This window comes from Nestor notabilis, unplaced genomic scaffold (assembly GCF_000696875.1).
Source record: "Nestor notabilis isolate BGI_N333 unplaced genomic scaffold, ASM69687v1 scaffold33183, whole genome shotgun sequence".
Lineage (NCBI taxonomy): Eukaryota > Metazoa > Chordata > Aves > Psittaciformes > Psittacidae > Nestor > Nestor notabilis.
This window is the reverse complement of record NW_009922949.1, coordinates 16,294-33,573: the sequence shown is the minus strand read 5'-3', so window position 1 is coordinate 33,573 and position 17,280 is coordinate 16,294. Positions and strand designations below refer to the sequence as shown.

General features: G+C 44.2%; 1 protein-coding gene across 1 annotated transcript; it reads right to left on the bottom strand.

Moving 5' to 3' along the window:
* Nucleotides 1–1,727: 1,727 nt before the first annotated feature.
* LOC104403656 (calcium-regulated heat stable protein 1-like) lies at nt 1,728–16,627 on the bottom strand. The gene is made up of 3 exons (XM_010011883.1): nt 16,450–16,627; nt 13,489–13,611; nt 1,728–1,954 (listed from the first exon to the last, which is right to left on the bottom strand). Exons 1-3 carry the CDS (start codon nt 16,620–16,622, stop codon nt 1,792–1,794), a joined length of 459 nt encoding a protein of 152 aa, XP_010010185.1. The 5' UTR covers nt 16,623–16,627; the 3' UTR covers nt 1,728–1,791.
* Nucleotides 16,628–17,280: the final 653 nt, after the last annotated feature.

Here is a 17,280-nt window from a genome sequence, read left to right as displayed (position 1 = left end):
GTTGTATGTATCATACACTAACCGATTAAGCAGCTAGAAAAGTTGCTAAAATACTCCCTAATTGCTCTGGTAATGCCAGTCAGTTGATAGGACAATGCTTTTTAAAACATTTCTGACTATCAATCATACAGGAGTGCATATGCAGCACCTGTATTCTCTAACACTACATCAAGACCAACTATGCAGAGAGCAGACTGAAGACATGTTAAACTATTACAATGGTCATATTTATTGTAAAGGAAGCAGCCTGTGTTACTCCAACAAGCTGAACAGTGTGAAATCCACCACAACTAAGTCTTATGGTTAATAAAAACCAAACAGAAGCCCCAAACCCTACTGCAGGTGGGTCATTATTTCACGCTACAGTGAAATGCAGGTACAGCCACAGTAGAACAACCATCACAGTAGTTACTAACCTCCAGACACCTGGAGATGGCTCCAGATACCTTAAGTGTCTTAAGACATTTCATGACAGCAAGTGGATGTTAGAACTGCACTAGACAGCTGGAGTTACCCTGTCACACAACTAGCAGGAGAGTGTCATGCCATCTTTTTTACTTCTTTATTTGCAAAGTCAATAAAAATCCACTGTTAGGAACAGAACAGAGAAAAATGCTTCATCCGAAAAATAAAAGATGTGGAAGGCAAACAGGGACAGACCTAAGTTGCACTACAACTACATGAAATCTTGCAGGCAGAGAAGAGTCAGGACAAGGGTGACCATATCACATCCTACAGAGCAAGTTTTCCAGGGAGCAGCTGCAGAATCTGCTTCACCCAAACAGGCAGCTGAGCCTGTTCAGTAACTGGCACAGCAGTTTACACACTTGCACCTGAGCAGCACACAACTGTGATACTGACCAGCATACAACAGTTACTCTGCCTGCCCACTGCAATGCTGCAGCAGACATTCAACTATATATCATCAAGAAGGTAATCTTCAGCTTTGTCTAAATCCAGACACAGAGGCTGTGAAGCACCCACTACTTTACAGTTTTCTACCACTTACCTTGAAGCGAAGTTCTCAAATTTTGGGTTGATTTTTTTGTTGGTTTTATTTTTTTTTAATACTGGCCTATAAAATCTGTTGCTAATCAACCATCAAGGCACCTAAATAAATTCACAAACAATCCAGGTTTTAAAACCACAATATTCTACTCATATGCAGACATGCCATTTGCAAAGGGAGCACCTGAAGGGCACCCAGCCGGGGCCATGGGACCATAACCACCAGACGGAGAATTCCCACCCTGCTGTAGCTGCTCTTCTGTGAGGTTCCTTCCATGGGGCTAAGCAATGGCAGCAGTGAACACCTCTCCCTCGCCCCAGCCAAGGCATGCAGGCACTGTCCCAGCAGAAGGTGTACTCCAAAGCTGACAGAAGAGCAGCTCAAGGGAACACAGTGCTCACCCACCTCTAGGGCCTCAGAGTGGTGCCTCCACTACGGCCAGAGCTCTCCTCCAAACCTCTCCCAGAGTCCTCTGGGCATTTCCCAGCATCAGCTCACAAGATAAAAAAGAAACCCCAAACTTCCCCTCCTCCACCAGGCACACACCAGCTCTCTTTAAAATACAGTTTTGTAAACACATTGCACTAAATGTTTTTTTCATTAGCATTTGAATTGCCATTTTTGGGTTTTTTTTTGTTTTTCAGCTGTAACACCACTGATTCTGGCCTGCTTCTGCTTTATTGACAAGGCAGCATTTCCTCCTGCACAACACACAACGTATTCTTAGCACAGGTTCACTGCAGCCAGGTGTTGAGCAGTGACCGTGCTCCCTCTGGGGCACCTCAGGAGCTGACAACATGCCCCGACCAGGTCTCGTGCTTGGTTCCAGGAGCCAAATGGGTAATCACCACCTCCACCGCCTGCAGCTTCTCGTTCTTCGGGGGGATGGTGCACATCTTGTAGGTGACCTCGTCACCTGCCACTGGAACATACTCGCCTTCGATGCTGTGGAGGGGAAGCTTCAGTTAATCACAGATCACATCAACACTCTTTTGCAGCTTAGTTAAATTGTTTATCAGAGTTATCTTTTATATCAATTATTATCAAGATGCTTCAGGGGGTTTTATAGAGCCCATCTTCCACCACAGCCTGAGGTTGATTTTTGTTGCCCTGCAGCAAATTCCTATAAAAACCACTATAAACACCACCACCACACACAAACAACTCCCCACTTAATACGGCTTAAAACCAACGAGCCTTGGACAGCACTGCGGGGAGCGCTGCAGCCGCCGCTTCCTCGCCAGCAGCACTAGAGGGCAGGGCTGACACTGTTCGGCGCTTCACTTGCGGTTTGTGTTTTTAAACTATAGGAAGTTGGTTCGGGTTTTATTTAAGCTTTTGAAATTTGGTTGTTTGGGGGGTTTCCCCCCTCTTTTTCTTTTTTTAAAGAAGGACGGCACCATGTCCATCATTATTTTACCTTTAGGCTACTCCACCACAACACAGTTTGTCTGGAGTATGAAAACAAAACTAACAAAGCCCAAGTAAGACACGGTGACAAATGGGGGTTTTTCACAGCAAGTAATTTTGAAGTGAGCTCCGTGACACGTTACACCACAGAAACTGCCCTCCAGCACTCCGGAGGATTTCCAAGGATCACTCACTCCTACCCAGCCTCTTCCAGCGTGAGGACATGGGATGCTGGAGGACTCACACCTGCGTTCCTTACCATGAGCGAGTCCTTACTGGAGAGACAGTGGGAAATGCAAAGGTACTGATGAGACACAACTGCCAAGGGTAACATCCTGCCTCCCCTCTACCTCTGCAGTCAAGATCAGAGCTCTTTAATAAAGATCCCAGCATGTGCCAATGAAGACAGGCAGAGATGCCTTCCAACCCAATTCTCTGACAGCAGAACAGAATGCTACTTCACCTTCCCTGCACAGACCTACACCATCCCACGCTCAGGTTCCCTTCTCTGACAATGTAGGCTCTAGACTTCTTGTGTTTTTCAGCAGCTTTTGTAGATGTCAACAGATAAACACTAATTGTAAATTACACTGGAAGCTCAACTGGTCTGACTTGCTTGTGTACCCTCTGTCACACTGGGAGCAAGATATGGGTTCAGGGCAAAAGAAGAAAGTCTCCTAGGTCAGATATTGGGCACACACCACTGGTTTGTTATTTGCCTTCTCTGGGAGCATACACCACCAGGAATTTTATCCCACAGATATTTCTGGGATCTGAGATTACAGCAGTGCCCTTCAATCCACTCTAGCCTTATGATGACCCATTCTTGTTACAGCTTTTCCACTGCAGGAAAGGCCAGCAGGACTGATAGAAGATAACTACACTGGCCCTGACTACCTGTATTAACTTCACATCAGATTCTGCTTCTCCCTGCTGTCTGCAAAACTTCTTCAGCTCCATCCCCTGCACTGCCTCTCCAACACCCTTCTCCTTTTAAGGGCTGCCTCTGTTTCTGCTCCCCTGTGACCTGTGCATCTCCTGTGCACTGCTGCTCAGGGAGCTGGTGCATTGGGCTGTGGCTGAGCAGAAGCAGCCTGTACTCCGGGATGAGACAGGGTAAGCAGGCATGCACATGGGACGTAAAAACTGACCCATAAAGTGTAACTTCTCCCATGGGAAATTCAGAAGAAAAGTTATTGTTTGCTGCTGTACCTAAATATGGATCTGAAATCTGCTATGAGAAGTTAAAGGCATTCCCAAGGCCTGTAGCTTGTAACACATGCCCTTCAGACTTGATTTCCTTGGGCTAAACCCTTACTCCAGAGCTGCCTATGACTGCAGGAATCAGACCCAAGAGGGCATGTCCTAAGCTGAACTCTTCAGAGCAGTACGGGGGAAAGTGGCAGTAAATTGGAGGCAGAAAAAACCTCAAGCTCAAGCCTTTTTCAGCTGACCTGACAGCCCTTTCTTCCCCACGCAGGCTGACACCACTGACCTTTACTTACTTCCAAAGTCTCCAGGCCAACCTGTCAGCCCAGCCCTGTATCACACTGGACAGGCTCCGTTGAAGCTCCCATATCTAGACTCTTGCTGTAGCTGTCCTTTTTACTTACTGCCTTCATTATACCCCACTTTTCTAACAGGTTTAAGATTTCTTCAGGTGGGGAGGGGTTGCACACCCAATACGTCATGTCAGACATTAGTTTATCTTTTCTTACTGCCAAAGGAATCTGCCACCAAATTCTCTGCAGTTTACCCTGACTTCGAAACAGAGGATTTCAAGCAAGAATGAGAAGATGCTACCTGCACTGTCTCAGAGCCTGACAAGCAGACATGAAGCCCCAAGAAGAGACACAGGAGACGGTCAAACCATGAGTGAAAAAAGGTACACCATGTAAGAAAATGACACCATCTTTCCCACTTGAATCTCTTCGAAGATCCCTGGTTGCCAAAAGAATTGTTGTTACTGAGCTAAAACCACTTTACCACGAGCAGTAACTCACACGACAACCCATGCAGGATGTTAGTCCCATCTGAGCAAGACAGCGTTTTTCAGTGGAAGGCAACACAGCACAGGCATTTTATCTGCACAAAGAAACATGGTACTAGCGGAACAGTGAGCAGAAACATTTCTCAGCTCAGATGTAATGAAGGCAGACAACATGAGCTGAAGTGGAAAGTCTGCACTGAGTCAAGTGCCTCTGAGCCACTGGAACAAGCTGTAATGAAACATGTTTCTTCATGTGGCTTTTAGCACAGGGACCAGCTATGGACAGTGTTTCAGGGAGCACAGGCAGAGCAGTTACATGGGCCTGGAACTAAAGCAGCATCTCCTCTGGGTATTACAGCCACTCATTTCACAGCCCCAAGCATTGCCTTTGATTGCTGCACAGAGGATGTGCAAGTAGTGAGCCCAGAGTCACCACTTTGCAGGCATCAAATGAAATGGATGCCCTGCCCAGGAAGGGATCTGATGTTTGGCTGAAAGGCTTTTTTAACGAACAGGAACCTTACTTGTTCTTTAAAAGCTCCTGTAAAACAGGATGAGACACAGCTAGCAAAATAAGTATCTGAAATCTGCAGAAGGTATCAGTAGGTATGGTTAATGCAGAAGGAAAGTGGATTCACACTGTTTCCTGAAGCACCAAATATGTGCCGATACACAAAGGCAGGGTTTTAAGCTCCTTGAAAAACAGAGATAAATTAGATATCACTTAAAACTTCAAAGTCAAGTGAGGAAAAAGTACAGCTTGGGTGCTAAAAAAGATAGGTGTTTTGCTGGGGTGACTGGTTGAAAATTGAAGTATGAATACGTACCAGGATGGGTTCTAGTAAGAAAGGGGTTGCAGGTGTACTGGTAACCAAAGTGGTCCTGTTTTTCCAAGAAATTAAGCACAAGTGAATCAGTAGATACACAGAAATGGGACACCTAACATCTGACAGCCTGCAGTGAGGGAAAGCAGAAGCAAAGGGACCAGGCCAGACTGGAGGACACACTCTCAGCTATCAGTGGAAGCCATTGCACCGCTCAGCACTTACTATGTGACTGTTTGGGGTACTGTCTACAGTCCCTGGTCTGCACGGGAGAAATTAAAGCAAAAATTTGCTTACACAAACTTCCGAAGCTTGACTCATGAGGTTAATTACTCTCATTCCTTCAAAACAGCTCACATCAGCCCCCAAAATCTGCACAGCATTACCCAGAAAGGTACACTTTCCTCCATTAGGAAGCACTTCTTACAGGGCCAAGCATTACTCCGACAGCACCAAGATCCTTTCTTGGCTTTTTACTTCTTCAAGCTGACACTACAGGAGACTGAAGCTTGTAATAAAACCTGATTCAACCCCAACACAGCTTCTCCTTGTCCCCTAGTTTGTCTCATTTCTTTTCATGTCTGTTGAGGTGACTTTACCCCATCAAGACCAGGCTGTTAAACAGCACAAAAAGGATGTGGCCACAAACAGCTCGAATTTCATTTTACGCATTTGGCCTCTAAACTTTCCTCACACAGATCAAATACTCTTTTATTTCCTACAGCTTTCTGACTACCAGTTATTCTTGGTGCCTACTGAATATGAGATTCTTAACTCATTGCCCCCAGTGCACATGAGAAGTGCGAGGCCAAAGGTCTTCATTTACAGCCTGAGTAAACCTGTCTGTGAATGGTGTTCCCAGCACAGTGTTTGCCCACCAAATGCTGCTTCTGTGATAGATGCGGCTGACTCCAGCATTGTTATCACTACCTGAGGCTTAGAAGCAGGAACAAACAACATCCAGGTTGTGCAGTACTTCTGGTGGTGTCAAGAAAGAACAATACAATGGCACTGAAGGGTGATGAGGGGGCATGGCGCTGGAGGCAGAGCCCTACACAAAGCTGCAGGAAGATCCTCCATCAGAAAGCAATTGCCTTAAGCCTGGGAGAGGAATGAACTGGAAAAGATCAGAGAAAGTAAACAGAGATCTTGGAACAGATTCAGCCTACAGCTGAATATATACTCACTATATAATATAAGCTACCTGAACAATTTGGTAGAGGAAGTTAAGAATGGACTTTTTGGATGTTATATATTGAGTAAATATTTTCAGATGTTTATTTGGTTTTTGGTTTGTTTTTTTAATTTTTTTACTTTTACCCTAGCTATATATTAAGTGTTGACCTAGAAGAAGATGGAGATTTTCACTGCTATTTAAGAGATTAGTATGCATCTGCTGGTCAAAATAATGGATATTTATGTATCCAGGAACTTTAAGACACTTCAACAAATCAAGCTAAAAATAGGAAATGCTTTCCTGATGTTAGTGTCAGAGTGAGACACAATAGAGTGAGGTTTAGATTACCCAGCAACTCCCATTTCCCTGCTTAGCACCAGTGTGGTACAGGGGAGCATTTTATCCTGCACTATTTTTAGGGAACTGGGAGGTTATTAGGAAATTACCTAAATAAGGAATGTTCTAGTTCTTCCTTCTCACAGCTGCTATTCATATGCCAGGGCTCTAGTTAAACCTCTTGGGACAAAGACTAAGTCACATGGAAGCATTTTTGAACAAGAGTTTGCAGTGAATTCAGAGCCTTGCTGGTCAACAAGCCTGCCACAGATCAGATCGTGCAGCTGGATCTTCATGGATCCCATGCATCAATGTGCTCTATTATCTTGTGGGCTTCTTAAAGCTGATTTAATACCTCAACATGGTGCCCAGGAAACCCATAGTTTTATTAAATAGCAGGACATGACAGAATAATGAACTATTAAGAGTTACTTATTCTGAATGCTCTCCCATGCAGTGCTGAGGTAAGCTGACAGCTCCAGCATTCATCAGCAAAGCCAGGCCATGACCTTACCAAGCCGACCAGCACGCAAAGCAGAAGCAGGGCTGCCTCTCACCCACCAGTCACACTCATAATGGGGACAGACAAGTGTAAAGACGTCCAAAGACTGAAGAAACCCAGCTGTTAGTATCCAAGGTCTCTGCCATGCGACTGCCCTGGTCTCTGTGCTGTTGCAGAGATCTTCTCAGATCTTCCGCCTTGTCTGGGGCAGGAGCTGCACTTCCCTCCCAGCACAGGGGGTGCATCATTCTGTTGGTCAGCCCTCTACTGAGAGGTCTGGATGTGGCTTCTGAATGCACGTTCAGGGATAGTTACAGCTCTATATGTACTTTCAGCAGCTAGTTCAGCACACCACACACTATGAAGAAGAAACTGGTGATCACAAGAGGTAGAGCATTCTGAAGATGCCTACGTGGACTCAGAGGTACAGAAAATGCCTGCCTGTTCCTGCAAGCATCAAATTTGGATTCTGTCACAATAATACCTGCTTTTACACCTGGAAACCAAAGCCCAGGGCAGTTATATTCTGTGCTCACTAACCACAAAGAACCTTCATCCTTGGGTGGTCACAGTCTTCTTGAATGCCCACTGCCTGGCTTGCAGATAGAGTGTAAGTCTTGGCTTTGACCTACGACAGTTTGTATGATTTAGGTGGAGATCCTGGGAAGGTTTTGCTACAATAATGACCACAGCAAGCTGGCTTTCCTGCAAGCACCAGTTCAATGTGAGTTTCCTGAGCCAGCCAGGGAACGTGCGGAACCCTTAGGAAAAGGCTATCCTTGTTCTATTCATTTCCACTATATGCATAATCCCCTGAGATCACAACACACAAGCAAAGCACAGCAAATTCAGATCTCTCCAGGGACCCAAAGGCACTGTGTGTCAGTGTCCCAGGGGAAGTATAATGTCAATTCTCCAAAGCTATCATTAAGCATGGGATTGGGAATCCAGCCTGAAGGACAGCCTGACGGCCTCTGCAATGCAGCATTTTCCCCTTTGGAGCCAAGTACTAGTGAATTGCAGAAAACCCGCAAGCACTGCATGTGGTTTCTCTGTTCCATTAGATCAGCTGCTTTTGCTAAATAAAATCTTTAAAAACCAAGAGTGTGGTCATTCATTTGTCACTGCTCTCTGGTGCACTGCCTCCTTGCCTTGCCCTTGCAGGTGACACAGGCTTCAGGCCAAGCCCCAGCCAAGTGCAAAAGCCTGGAGAGTAAAGGAATATCCATCATGTGCCCGCTCCCAAATATACTGAGAAGACAGAAGAATGGGATTCCTACAGCAGTGCTCTAAAGTGCATCATTTGATCGGCCCTACAGGCACCTGCACTCCACCTCAACTCACCCACCTTGGTCCATGCCCTCAGGACCCCGTTTGGAAGGCAGCTGATAGGAGCCTGCACCGGCAGCACAAGGCAGGGCCTTCAGCCAGCACTGCAGGGCTTACCGCTCTGCTCTCTGGAAACATCCCATGTCCACAGGAAGAGTGGCAAGAGCGTGAAACTGAAGCCTCCACAGCAATCAATTTCAGCAACAACCAACTCGGCTTCTATTTGCAAGAGCTGGCTCAGTCCCCCTATGGAATGGCAGCAGAGGAGGTCAGGTATCCAGGAGGATACAGTTCTCAGCACCGATGCTACAATAACAGCATCGGTTGGTGACAGTGGCTCACAACACAGGCTGGTGGAAAAGAAAACACCAACAGCTCATGTCACTGCTAAAAGCGTCATAAAGGGCTTTTTGAAGTTTTCACTCCAGACATAGGAATTTGCCTTTGCTTCCAGCATTCCAGAAATATCATTGGGAATTACCATGTCAGCAACTCCTCCATCCCCTTGCTTGCCAGCTCAGGTTTTACATCACTACTAGCACATACATTATGTTTTCTCTTCTGGAGAAAAGTGAAGGATGAAACAAGAACAACAGAATCTCACCACACTCAACGAGCCATGACATTTTCCTAGTACAGTTGTTGATACCGACTTGAGAACTGTTTCCAGCCAACACAAGGGACCAGGACTCACTGTGTGCGCAATGCAGGGAGCAGCAGTGAGCCCATGCTCCATACATGTGTTATCAAAACCCCCCAGAAATAAACCTCTGCCATCTTCAGAGTCACTTGGGAAAACAGACAAAGCCACAGGAACAAAACACACCTTTAAAATCTGCATTTCCAACTGGCATTTCTTATGCTGTGTATCTATCTACTTCACAGTAATGCAGCTTTGCTGCAAGTTCCGCTTGTGAAATAGGCCTACATGTCCACATTCAGCTTAAAGTCTTGCACAGATGCTGAAATTGAAAGTTTTGTGGATGCCAAGTGAAGAAGCTTTTGAATGACACACGTTTAACCTTATTTTTAAACTAGTGCTCACTTACAGCAATGGAAACACCATGCTAAGATTTATTACCTTACAAAAATAAATGGAAACTTATAGGAAAAACATTCCATTTTACAGAAGATATCTTCATTGAAGTGTAACCTTGCATCTCCCCCAAAGCACGTGGAAGAAAAATAGAAGCAAAAGATTTTATGTTTAAAATCATATTAATCTGCAAAATAGGTCTTACAAGATAATCTGCACCTGGTCCTAATGCTCAAAACCTTCACTAATCATCATAGCTCAGTGCTGAACACAGAGGAACTTGCTGAATCCAAACCAGCAAACCATTTTATCCACGTTCCTGAAATCCTAGCTTTCAGGAAGAACTGGTTGAGGAGAAACAATCCTCTTTCACTTCACAAGTAGATGCCTACGTCACACTGAGACAGGGAACAGATTGATGTCTGTCTCACATCCAGGTTTAACTGAGTAATACAGGCAGAAAAGAATCACATGATAAACACAAGCAGTATCTCAAAACTCACACTGTGCAAACCAGAGTCATTGGAGCCTCCCAAGCCTCAGTGATGGTTACAGAATGCTGCTGCTATAAGCAACTCCCATTAATAAAGAGCAATGTTTCTAATTCACTGTGAAACATACTGAAATGAAAGGCAGTATTAAGTCCTCTTTCCAGTGCTGCCTTGCATCTGAATTAAGACAGCGATACCATCACCCTCTAGCACTAAAAGCTGTTTCCAACAATTCCAATACAATCAGAGTAATTAAAGAACACAATGTTCTGAAACCTTCAGTACTCCAATAATAGCACTTTTTACCAACAGGTTGAGGCAGAAACATCAGCTATTTTTGAATTTGAGTTCTGAGGTGGTACCTGAATAAGAAACATTTAAAGAAGTGGCTCAGTCCTCGTTCAATAGGAAATAAGTCCTGCCGACTTCAAGAGGGCAGATCTGTGCCTAGAGAGTTGCATAAAGCACATCCTTCAGCCCTACCAAATTCATATGAACTAACCTCACCAAAATGTTTCTGGAAGAGCAAGGAAAACGGTCTTTGAATGCATAAATGATAGACTTAAAGAAGAAAGGCATCATTTACCCACTGCGGAGACAGAAGCAGTGACGTGTCATACTGAAAGGAAGGGGAGATGTCAGTTAAACACCAGAAACAGCTAAGAGCCAGGCCTGCTGATGACAGGGAGAGATTGCCCAGGGAAGCAGTGGATACCCAGAACTCAAACTGTTAAGAGTGGGTTGGGTAAAGCATCTGCCAAAGGCACGGTTGCCTTCCAAGCAGCAGATAGGGTAGAGGAAGTCCCCTCCAATCTTCTCATCTACAGTAAACTACAGAAAGCCTGGGTTCACTGCAGTGTGGCGTGTGGAAACGGTTCCCCACCCATGTGAGTATTAGGTTGAAATGAAGCCACTCCATTGTACCACAGGTTGTACCTGTGTGGGTCAAGGCCCATCACCCCCTGCTCATGCAATGACTCTCCCCCTCATCCTTTATCTGCTCCAGCTTTCCCATGCAGGGGCAATCTGAGGGCACAGCTGGGTGAGGGTGAGAACAAGCAGAGAACTTGATGTGCTTCAACAAAATAAACATGCTGCAAATACATCAAGAAAAAAAAAAAAGTGTGGTTGCCCAGGAACTTTTACAACCTTGGTGACTCATTCAATAGAGTTTTGGGATAGATGGAGTGAGTGAAAGAAGAGGGAATGGCAGCACACCACATTCAGGGCACAATTACTCAAATTTAGCCTACTGATGGCTCACAGTCAAGGGATTTTGAAAGCTTGAGATTGATACACCAACTAGCACAGCCCACGAGAGGGGACTCCTGTGAAAGGGGGCCTCATAGACCACCAAAAATCACAGCAGACAAAAAAATCATTTTCCTGATGTCATACAGGATATCACCATTGGGCACATATGGGAGTCTTAAATAGCCAAAGATCACTGGAGTGTCTAAGAATTCTAGCTGGTTGGAAGGCGATTGAGGGTAGAAGCAGTTAGTGTATCCAGAATCAAGTACTGGGGTTTGGACCCAGAGAGAAAGATGTGTTGGGCCACAGGACAGGAACTGGAGAACACCTGAAAGACTGGTTCACATTTTGTGCAGACAAACAAAGGGGCAACCCCCATCAATCTCTAGGGTTTTCAAAGGGCTAATTTCACACAACTGAAGAGAATTTTACCCAACTAATTGGAAGAGAAAATGTAGAAAGAAAAAAAAAAAAAACAAAAAAAAAAAAAACAGGACTGAAAATAGGCAGTTCTTTAAAAAGAATTCATTAGAAGGCTGAAAATTCATGTTTCCGTGAGAGATCTGTTTTAACTAAGCCCTTGCTGATCGGTCACTGTATGGGTCAGACTAGGTGTCCACAGTTAAATTTTTTAATTGTGGCATAAGAAATGCTACTTTCAAATTATTCAGGAAATCAGAAGTTGTGCATTTGTATTAGATGAAAGAAAAAGAAGATACTAAATAACATTTCCTTGGGTTGAACACGAGTCAGACCACTCAGCCCATTTGCACCCGTAAGTCCTAAAAAGCTTTGGCTTGCCAGCACCTATCATGCAGCAACGTTTCAGAAAACTGAAAGTTCTCCTCCAAGGACATGTGCTACACACATAAGCAGGAAAGATAGCTGGGGTAATGTGAACAACTTTGGTAAGGCTTTTGTTGACTTATCACTGGATAACCACTCCAAACAACAAATAAAGATTATACAGCTTCAACACTGTAAACAACAGATAGACTAAAAACTGGTGATAGATCTAAGAGAGGTTATTAGAGAATAAACATTGAGCAATCTTACTACATGCCCTCGAAGACCAGTTTCAACCGCAATGCTGGTCAACATCTCAATCTAGAAACAAATACAGATTTGCCTATTAAACCCTGCAGATCAGCCAAGCATTAAATACCAGACAGCACAGTCACAGAGTGTGATCTGGACCCCTTAGTCCAGCACAGCCTGGTCCAGTGGGAGCTGCTGCAGTGCAACCAAACAGGTCCTTGGACATCTAAGAACAAGGACTACAAACACAACTGCTAAGGATGCCAGCCCGTATCTGGGGCTGCACCAAACTCTGACACTGCAAAGGATGCCAAAGTCAGAACAGATAAACAACTCAGCAAAAGACTAAGTACAAGAGGGCTAATGTGATTATGAGACAAAAAGAGAAACAGAGCAGGAGTCTGGAGGAGATTTCATCTCCCTATACTGGGAGTATGCGTACAGTGTATTGTTTTAAAATTATATTTAAATTCTACGGCACGCTTAGAAAAGAGACTGAAAGGTGGTTTAGACTGGAAAAAAAAAGCTTAATCTTTTTAGCTTATCAAAAGGAAGCTTCAGAGGTGATGGTTCTCAGTGCGTTCAAGGCAAAAAAGTGGAGGTACTAATGAACCCTTTAACAGAGAAAGCTTTAGCTGTAAACTGCTCGAAACTGAAATTAGATAAATTCAAGGAAGTAATAAAGTATGACTTTTCTTAGAAGTAAAAGGTAATTAACCTTTAGTTTAATAATGGCACAAGCAGTGCAAAGTAGAAGTAGTGAATTTTCAGTGTTATAAATCTTTAAATTACAACTGAATACTGCATAGATTATTTGCTTTAGGTAAATGCAAGTTTCTGGGCCTGGGTGAAGCTACACAGCTTATTCCAAGAGATCTGACAGGATCATCTTCTAGTTTTTAACTCATCAGACTTATAGTAATCCAGGAAAAGAACAGCATAATCTATCGCTGCCAGTAACATCTGCATAACTCCTCTTTGCTGAGGTAAAGGTGACAGGTTATAAACCATTCTTGTATCTGAAACAGCAAAAGCATGCAGTAACTGAAGCAAACCAAAGCTCCAGCCTTTTTGGCCACCCAGACAGCTTACTCAGAGATGTGTACAAAGATGTCAGGCCCTCCATCTGCAGGGGTAATAAATCCATGGCCTTTGGAGCGACAGAAGCATTTGCAGACACCTTTGTAGATAGGACCCTCCGATGCTCTCACGGTTCTGCAGAAGAAAGCACAAAAAGAGTGGTTCATTGCTGAGATTGGATGCGACATATTCTGGGGGTGCCAGCCAGGGCCTGCTAAGCAATTGGGTTCAATGGTCCAACTACTCCCCGTGGGTACACTCCTCTGTAGCAACTGCTTAACATTCAGTTTCATACACTGCCCGTGTTTTGCCTGTAGCCTTTTTACGGGAGATAAAGATGATGATGATGTTTGCTAGCATTATAATCCATCAGCTGCCATCTTGAATCCATCTGCTGTATCACCCTGCTGAATTTTCCTCTGGACGCTATGCTAAATATAAGCATCTTAAACCTTTTGCGAGTTTAGCAGTATCAGGTAATGCAATGCATGATGACATAACGTGTACACATGTCGTGTATAAATACATACACACACCCCTTCTGCATACATGTCTATTGTTACCCTGCCAGACTAGAATTCAGTGAAGTCAGTATTTCACCTCCAAATGACTCCATCAGGCTATAAAGCCTAGCTGTTATGCAAAACACCAAGATCAAGACTGATCTTCACTATCATGGGACCTGCATTTTAAAGTGACTTCCTATGAATCAAGAAAAACAACTTGCATGATCCATCCTGAAAACTCTGTGACTGAATACTTTTCCCCATCAAATATGCTGAGTTGTATCTCCAGAGATGCAATCTCAGATACTTTCATTAATAAAGCCAACTGGTTTAGACTTCTTATAGGACTTACACAGAGGAATTACTAGATCAGGACCTCCTTATGCCATGACTATCCAGTAGGTTAGAAGAGGATTTTAGTGGGATTCTTCAAACCCAGTAAGTGATTGTGTTGCCGTTTGGTTACATGCATCATGGCAATTTTGACATCACTTTCCCAAGTGTTTAAAGTTTACTGAAGTCTAAAGTCATTTAAAAAACGTGGCAGCAGCTCTGTGCTTTAAGTCAAACTAAAACTAAAGAAATACAGTTGAAAGTGCTAAAGAAAGAAGAAATCTCCATTCCATTAAATCACTTCATCTTCATCTCTGTAAAGCCGCACCTGACTCCACAAGTGCTTCTTACACAGAAAAGCACTCACTGCCTTAAATAAGCCATTGAAGTTCAATTGCAGCTTTCAAGGAGATAAAGTACTATGGGGAAAAAGGCCCACCGCTTGCAATGAACCAAAAATAAATAATCCCACTGAATAAGCAGCCGCTGCCCTGTCACATTCATCTTTTCAATACAGCTATGGGGACAGAGCTCACTTAGAACTCCTCTTGTATAAAGAGGACACTAAAAAAAAAAAAAAAGTAAAGTTATAGTTATTTTGATTTTCAGGGCAAACAAATGCAGCAAGATTCCTACAGTAATTAACGATTGAAGAACTATGGAAGTCAAATTACCAGTTCTTTAACCAATTCTTTAGTTTTGTAGGACCCAGACTAGGATTAACAGCCGAGAAGAATTACAAAGAGTTCATTATTAACATGGCACTGAGGCAATCTAGTTTGGAACTGCTTTTCAAGGGCACTCCCAATTATCAAGTCAGTTATGTTCCTTTTAGCAATGTACTTCCATTACAAAGTTTAGGGCATTTGAAGGCTTTTGGAACTGACACACACATTTTTCTGTTGCTGCTGCTGTTCTTTTTCATTTCATTTTGAATACAGAAGCCATAATACCAAGCATCATTGAGATTGATGCTTTTAAATCTGCAAGGATAACTCTTGAAGAAAAGATCTGGGTAACACTGCAAGAATCAAAAAGGAAAAAGCATGCCAACTAGATTAAGGGGCACAAAATAAACTAGCTGAGGGTTTGAGATCTTACTTCCACAGTGTCTCACTCAGACCTCCCTTACATGGAAGTAATTGCAAGACTGTGCAACAGACTGATGACAGCTTCATATTCTACTCTCAGACCTCGATTTAAAGGCCACTGAAATTAACAAAAGAAGCCCACAATGCCTTCTGCAGGTCAGCACCTCACTGGGAGGCCCATCACAGGCACGGAGACTTTTTTGCAATGGCCAAACCTTGCAACACCATCCTCTGCTGCTGTGCTGTGGAGGAATCCCCTTCAGGCAGGGGGCTTCCAGGAATCTGCACAGCACCACCTGGGCCACAGGAAAGCTCAGGGAAAGCCAACTTTGCTGTAGGATCCCTACCTCAAAGAACTACAAATAGCAACAAACCTCATTTTATGGAAAAACTCGCATAATCTCAGAGAATCAGAGATGAGGGTTCATACCTTGAAAACCAACATACTCTTTTACAGGTCTACGTGAGCAATCTTAAGATGAAGATATGAAAGCTGAATAGGAAAAGGAAACAGGCCCTTTGAAAAGGGACAGGGTCATGGACCATCCCTAAAACAGAACCTGGCTGACAGTAGCACAGATGTCAAGACTGGAAGAACTAAAACCTCCAGCGAGGTCAGGTCCAGTGCATTAGGGGCAGTGAGAAGAGAGGTCTTGCCAAAATATGAGGTGGAGCTGATGAAGAAAACACCAGTGGGAACTGGTCCTGAGAGCCACAACCCAGTGTCTGAAGTGAAATAAAGCTTCAGGTAAGAAACTGTTTTGAAAAATCCCAGTGTATTTTCCCTTCCCTGTAAAACTCTGATCTTAGAGTGGAAGACTTTGAGCATCCTTTACACAAACAGAGCGTTGACAAACTACAGGCAATTTGGACTAAAAGTCTAGTAACAACAGGATTTCTTGGAGAAGAGGAAAACACCAAAGCACCTTCCAGATATAACCACCCCCACCCCCACTGACTCCCTTCACCTCAGCCAAGGCCCATCATGGTGCCCAGAGGTACTTGTTTGGTGTGTGTGTGAAGTGCAGGTTTCCCATACTCACGCTGAGAAGGTCCTGGTCCGTCGGGTGGGCAGCGGGCTGGGAATGAGGTACCCTCTCATGGGCGACGGGGAGCGGTCTCTTGCCCTGCGGGTTTCGGGCAGGTGGAGAGAACTAGGTGAGGGTGGAGAGGTGGGGGACTGCTGCGAGGCAGATGAAGTGGGCTCAGAAGACATTCCTGATGCCTGAGAAAAGCCTAGAGAGAGGAAGAGATCTGACTTAGCCCAAAATGGGAATTGTCATAAAAGTCACAAATTCTTCAGCCAATGGTTTTGTAAGAATGTGACTCATTTCCTGCAGACGTACACAGGGACACAGTTGCATCAAAAGCTCCGGCTCTGTATCTCTTCAGTTCATTTTTTATTAAGTTTATTTTTCAGTCTCACAGCTTTTGTAAGTTGTACTAGGAAGCTCCACTGAAAACTGACTGCTCCACAGCTAATGCTTATTTGCTTACGTCTGTCTTACTCACAGGCAATGGCTCCTGAAACAGAGCTCAAGCTCACCCTAGGTACCAGTGTGCCCCATGCAGCTCCCAGGCAGATGGGGTTTGACCACTGGCAGCACAGAGGAGCTTCCTGCAGCTGCACACAAGCACACTTTACAAGAAAGACTGGAAGAAGAAACGCTGAAATAAAGGCTGCACCTCTACTGCTGGAGGTTAGTTTTGCAGTGGCATCATTGCTGCTGCTCAGCTATTAGCACAGCTCTGTCAGAGCTCGTAACACCTTCAGCTTGACTGTAAGAAGAAAATCATACAAGCAGCTCCTTAATTCACTTCAGACTGAGTCATATAGTTAATGTACTCTGCCAAGGACAGGAACGTGGACAAAG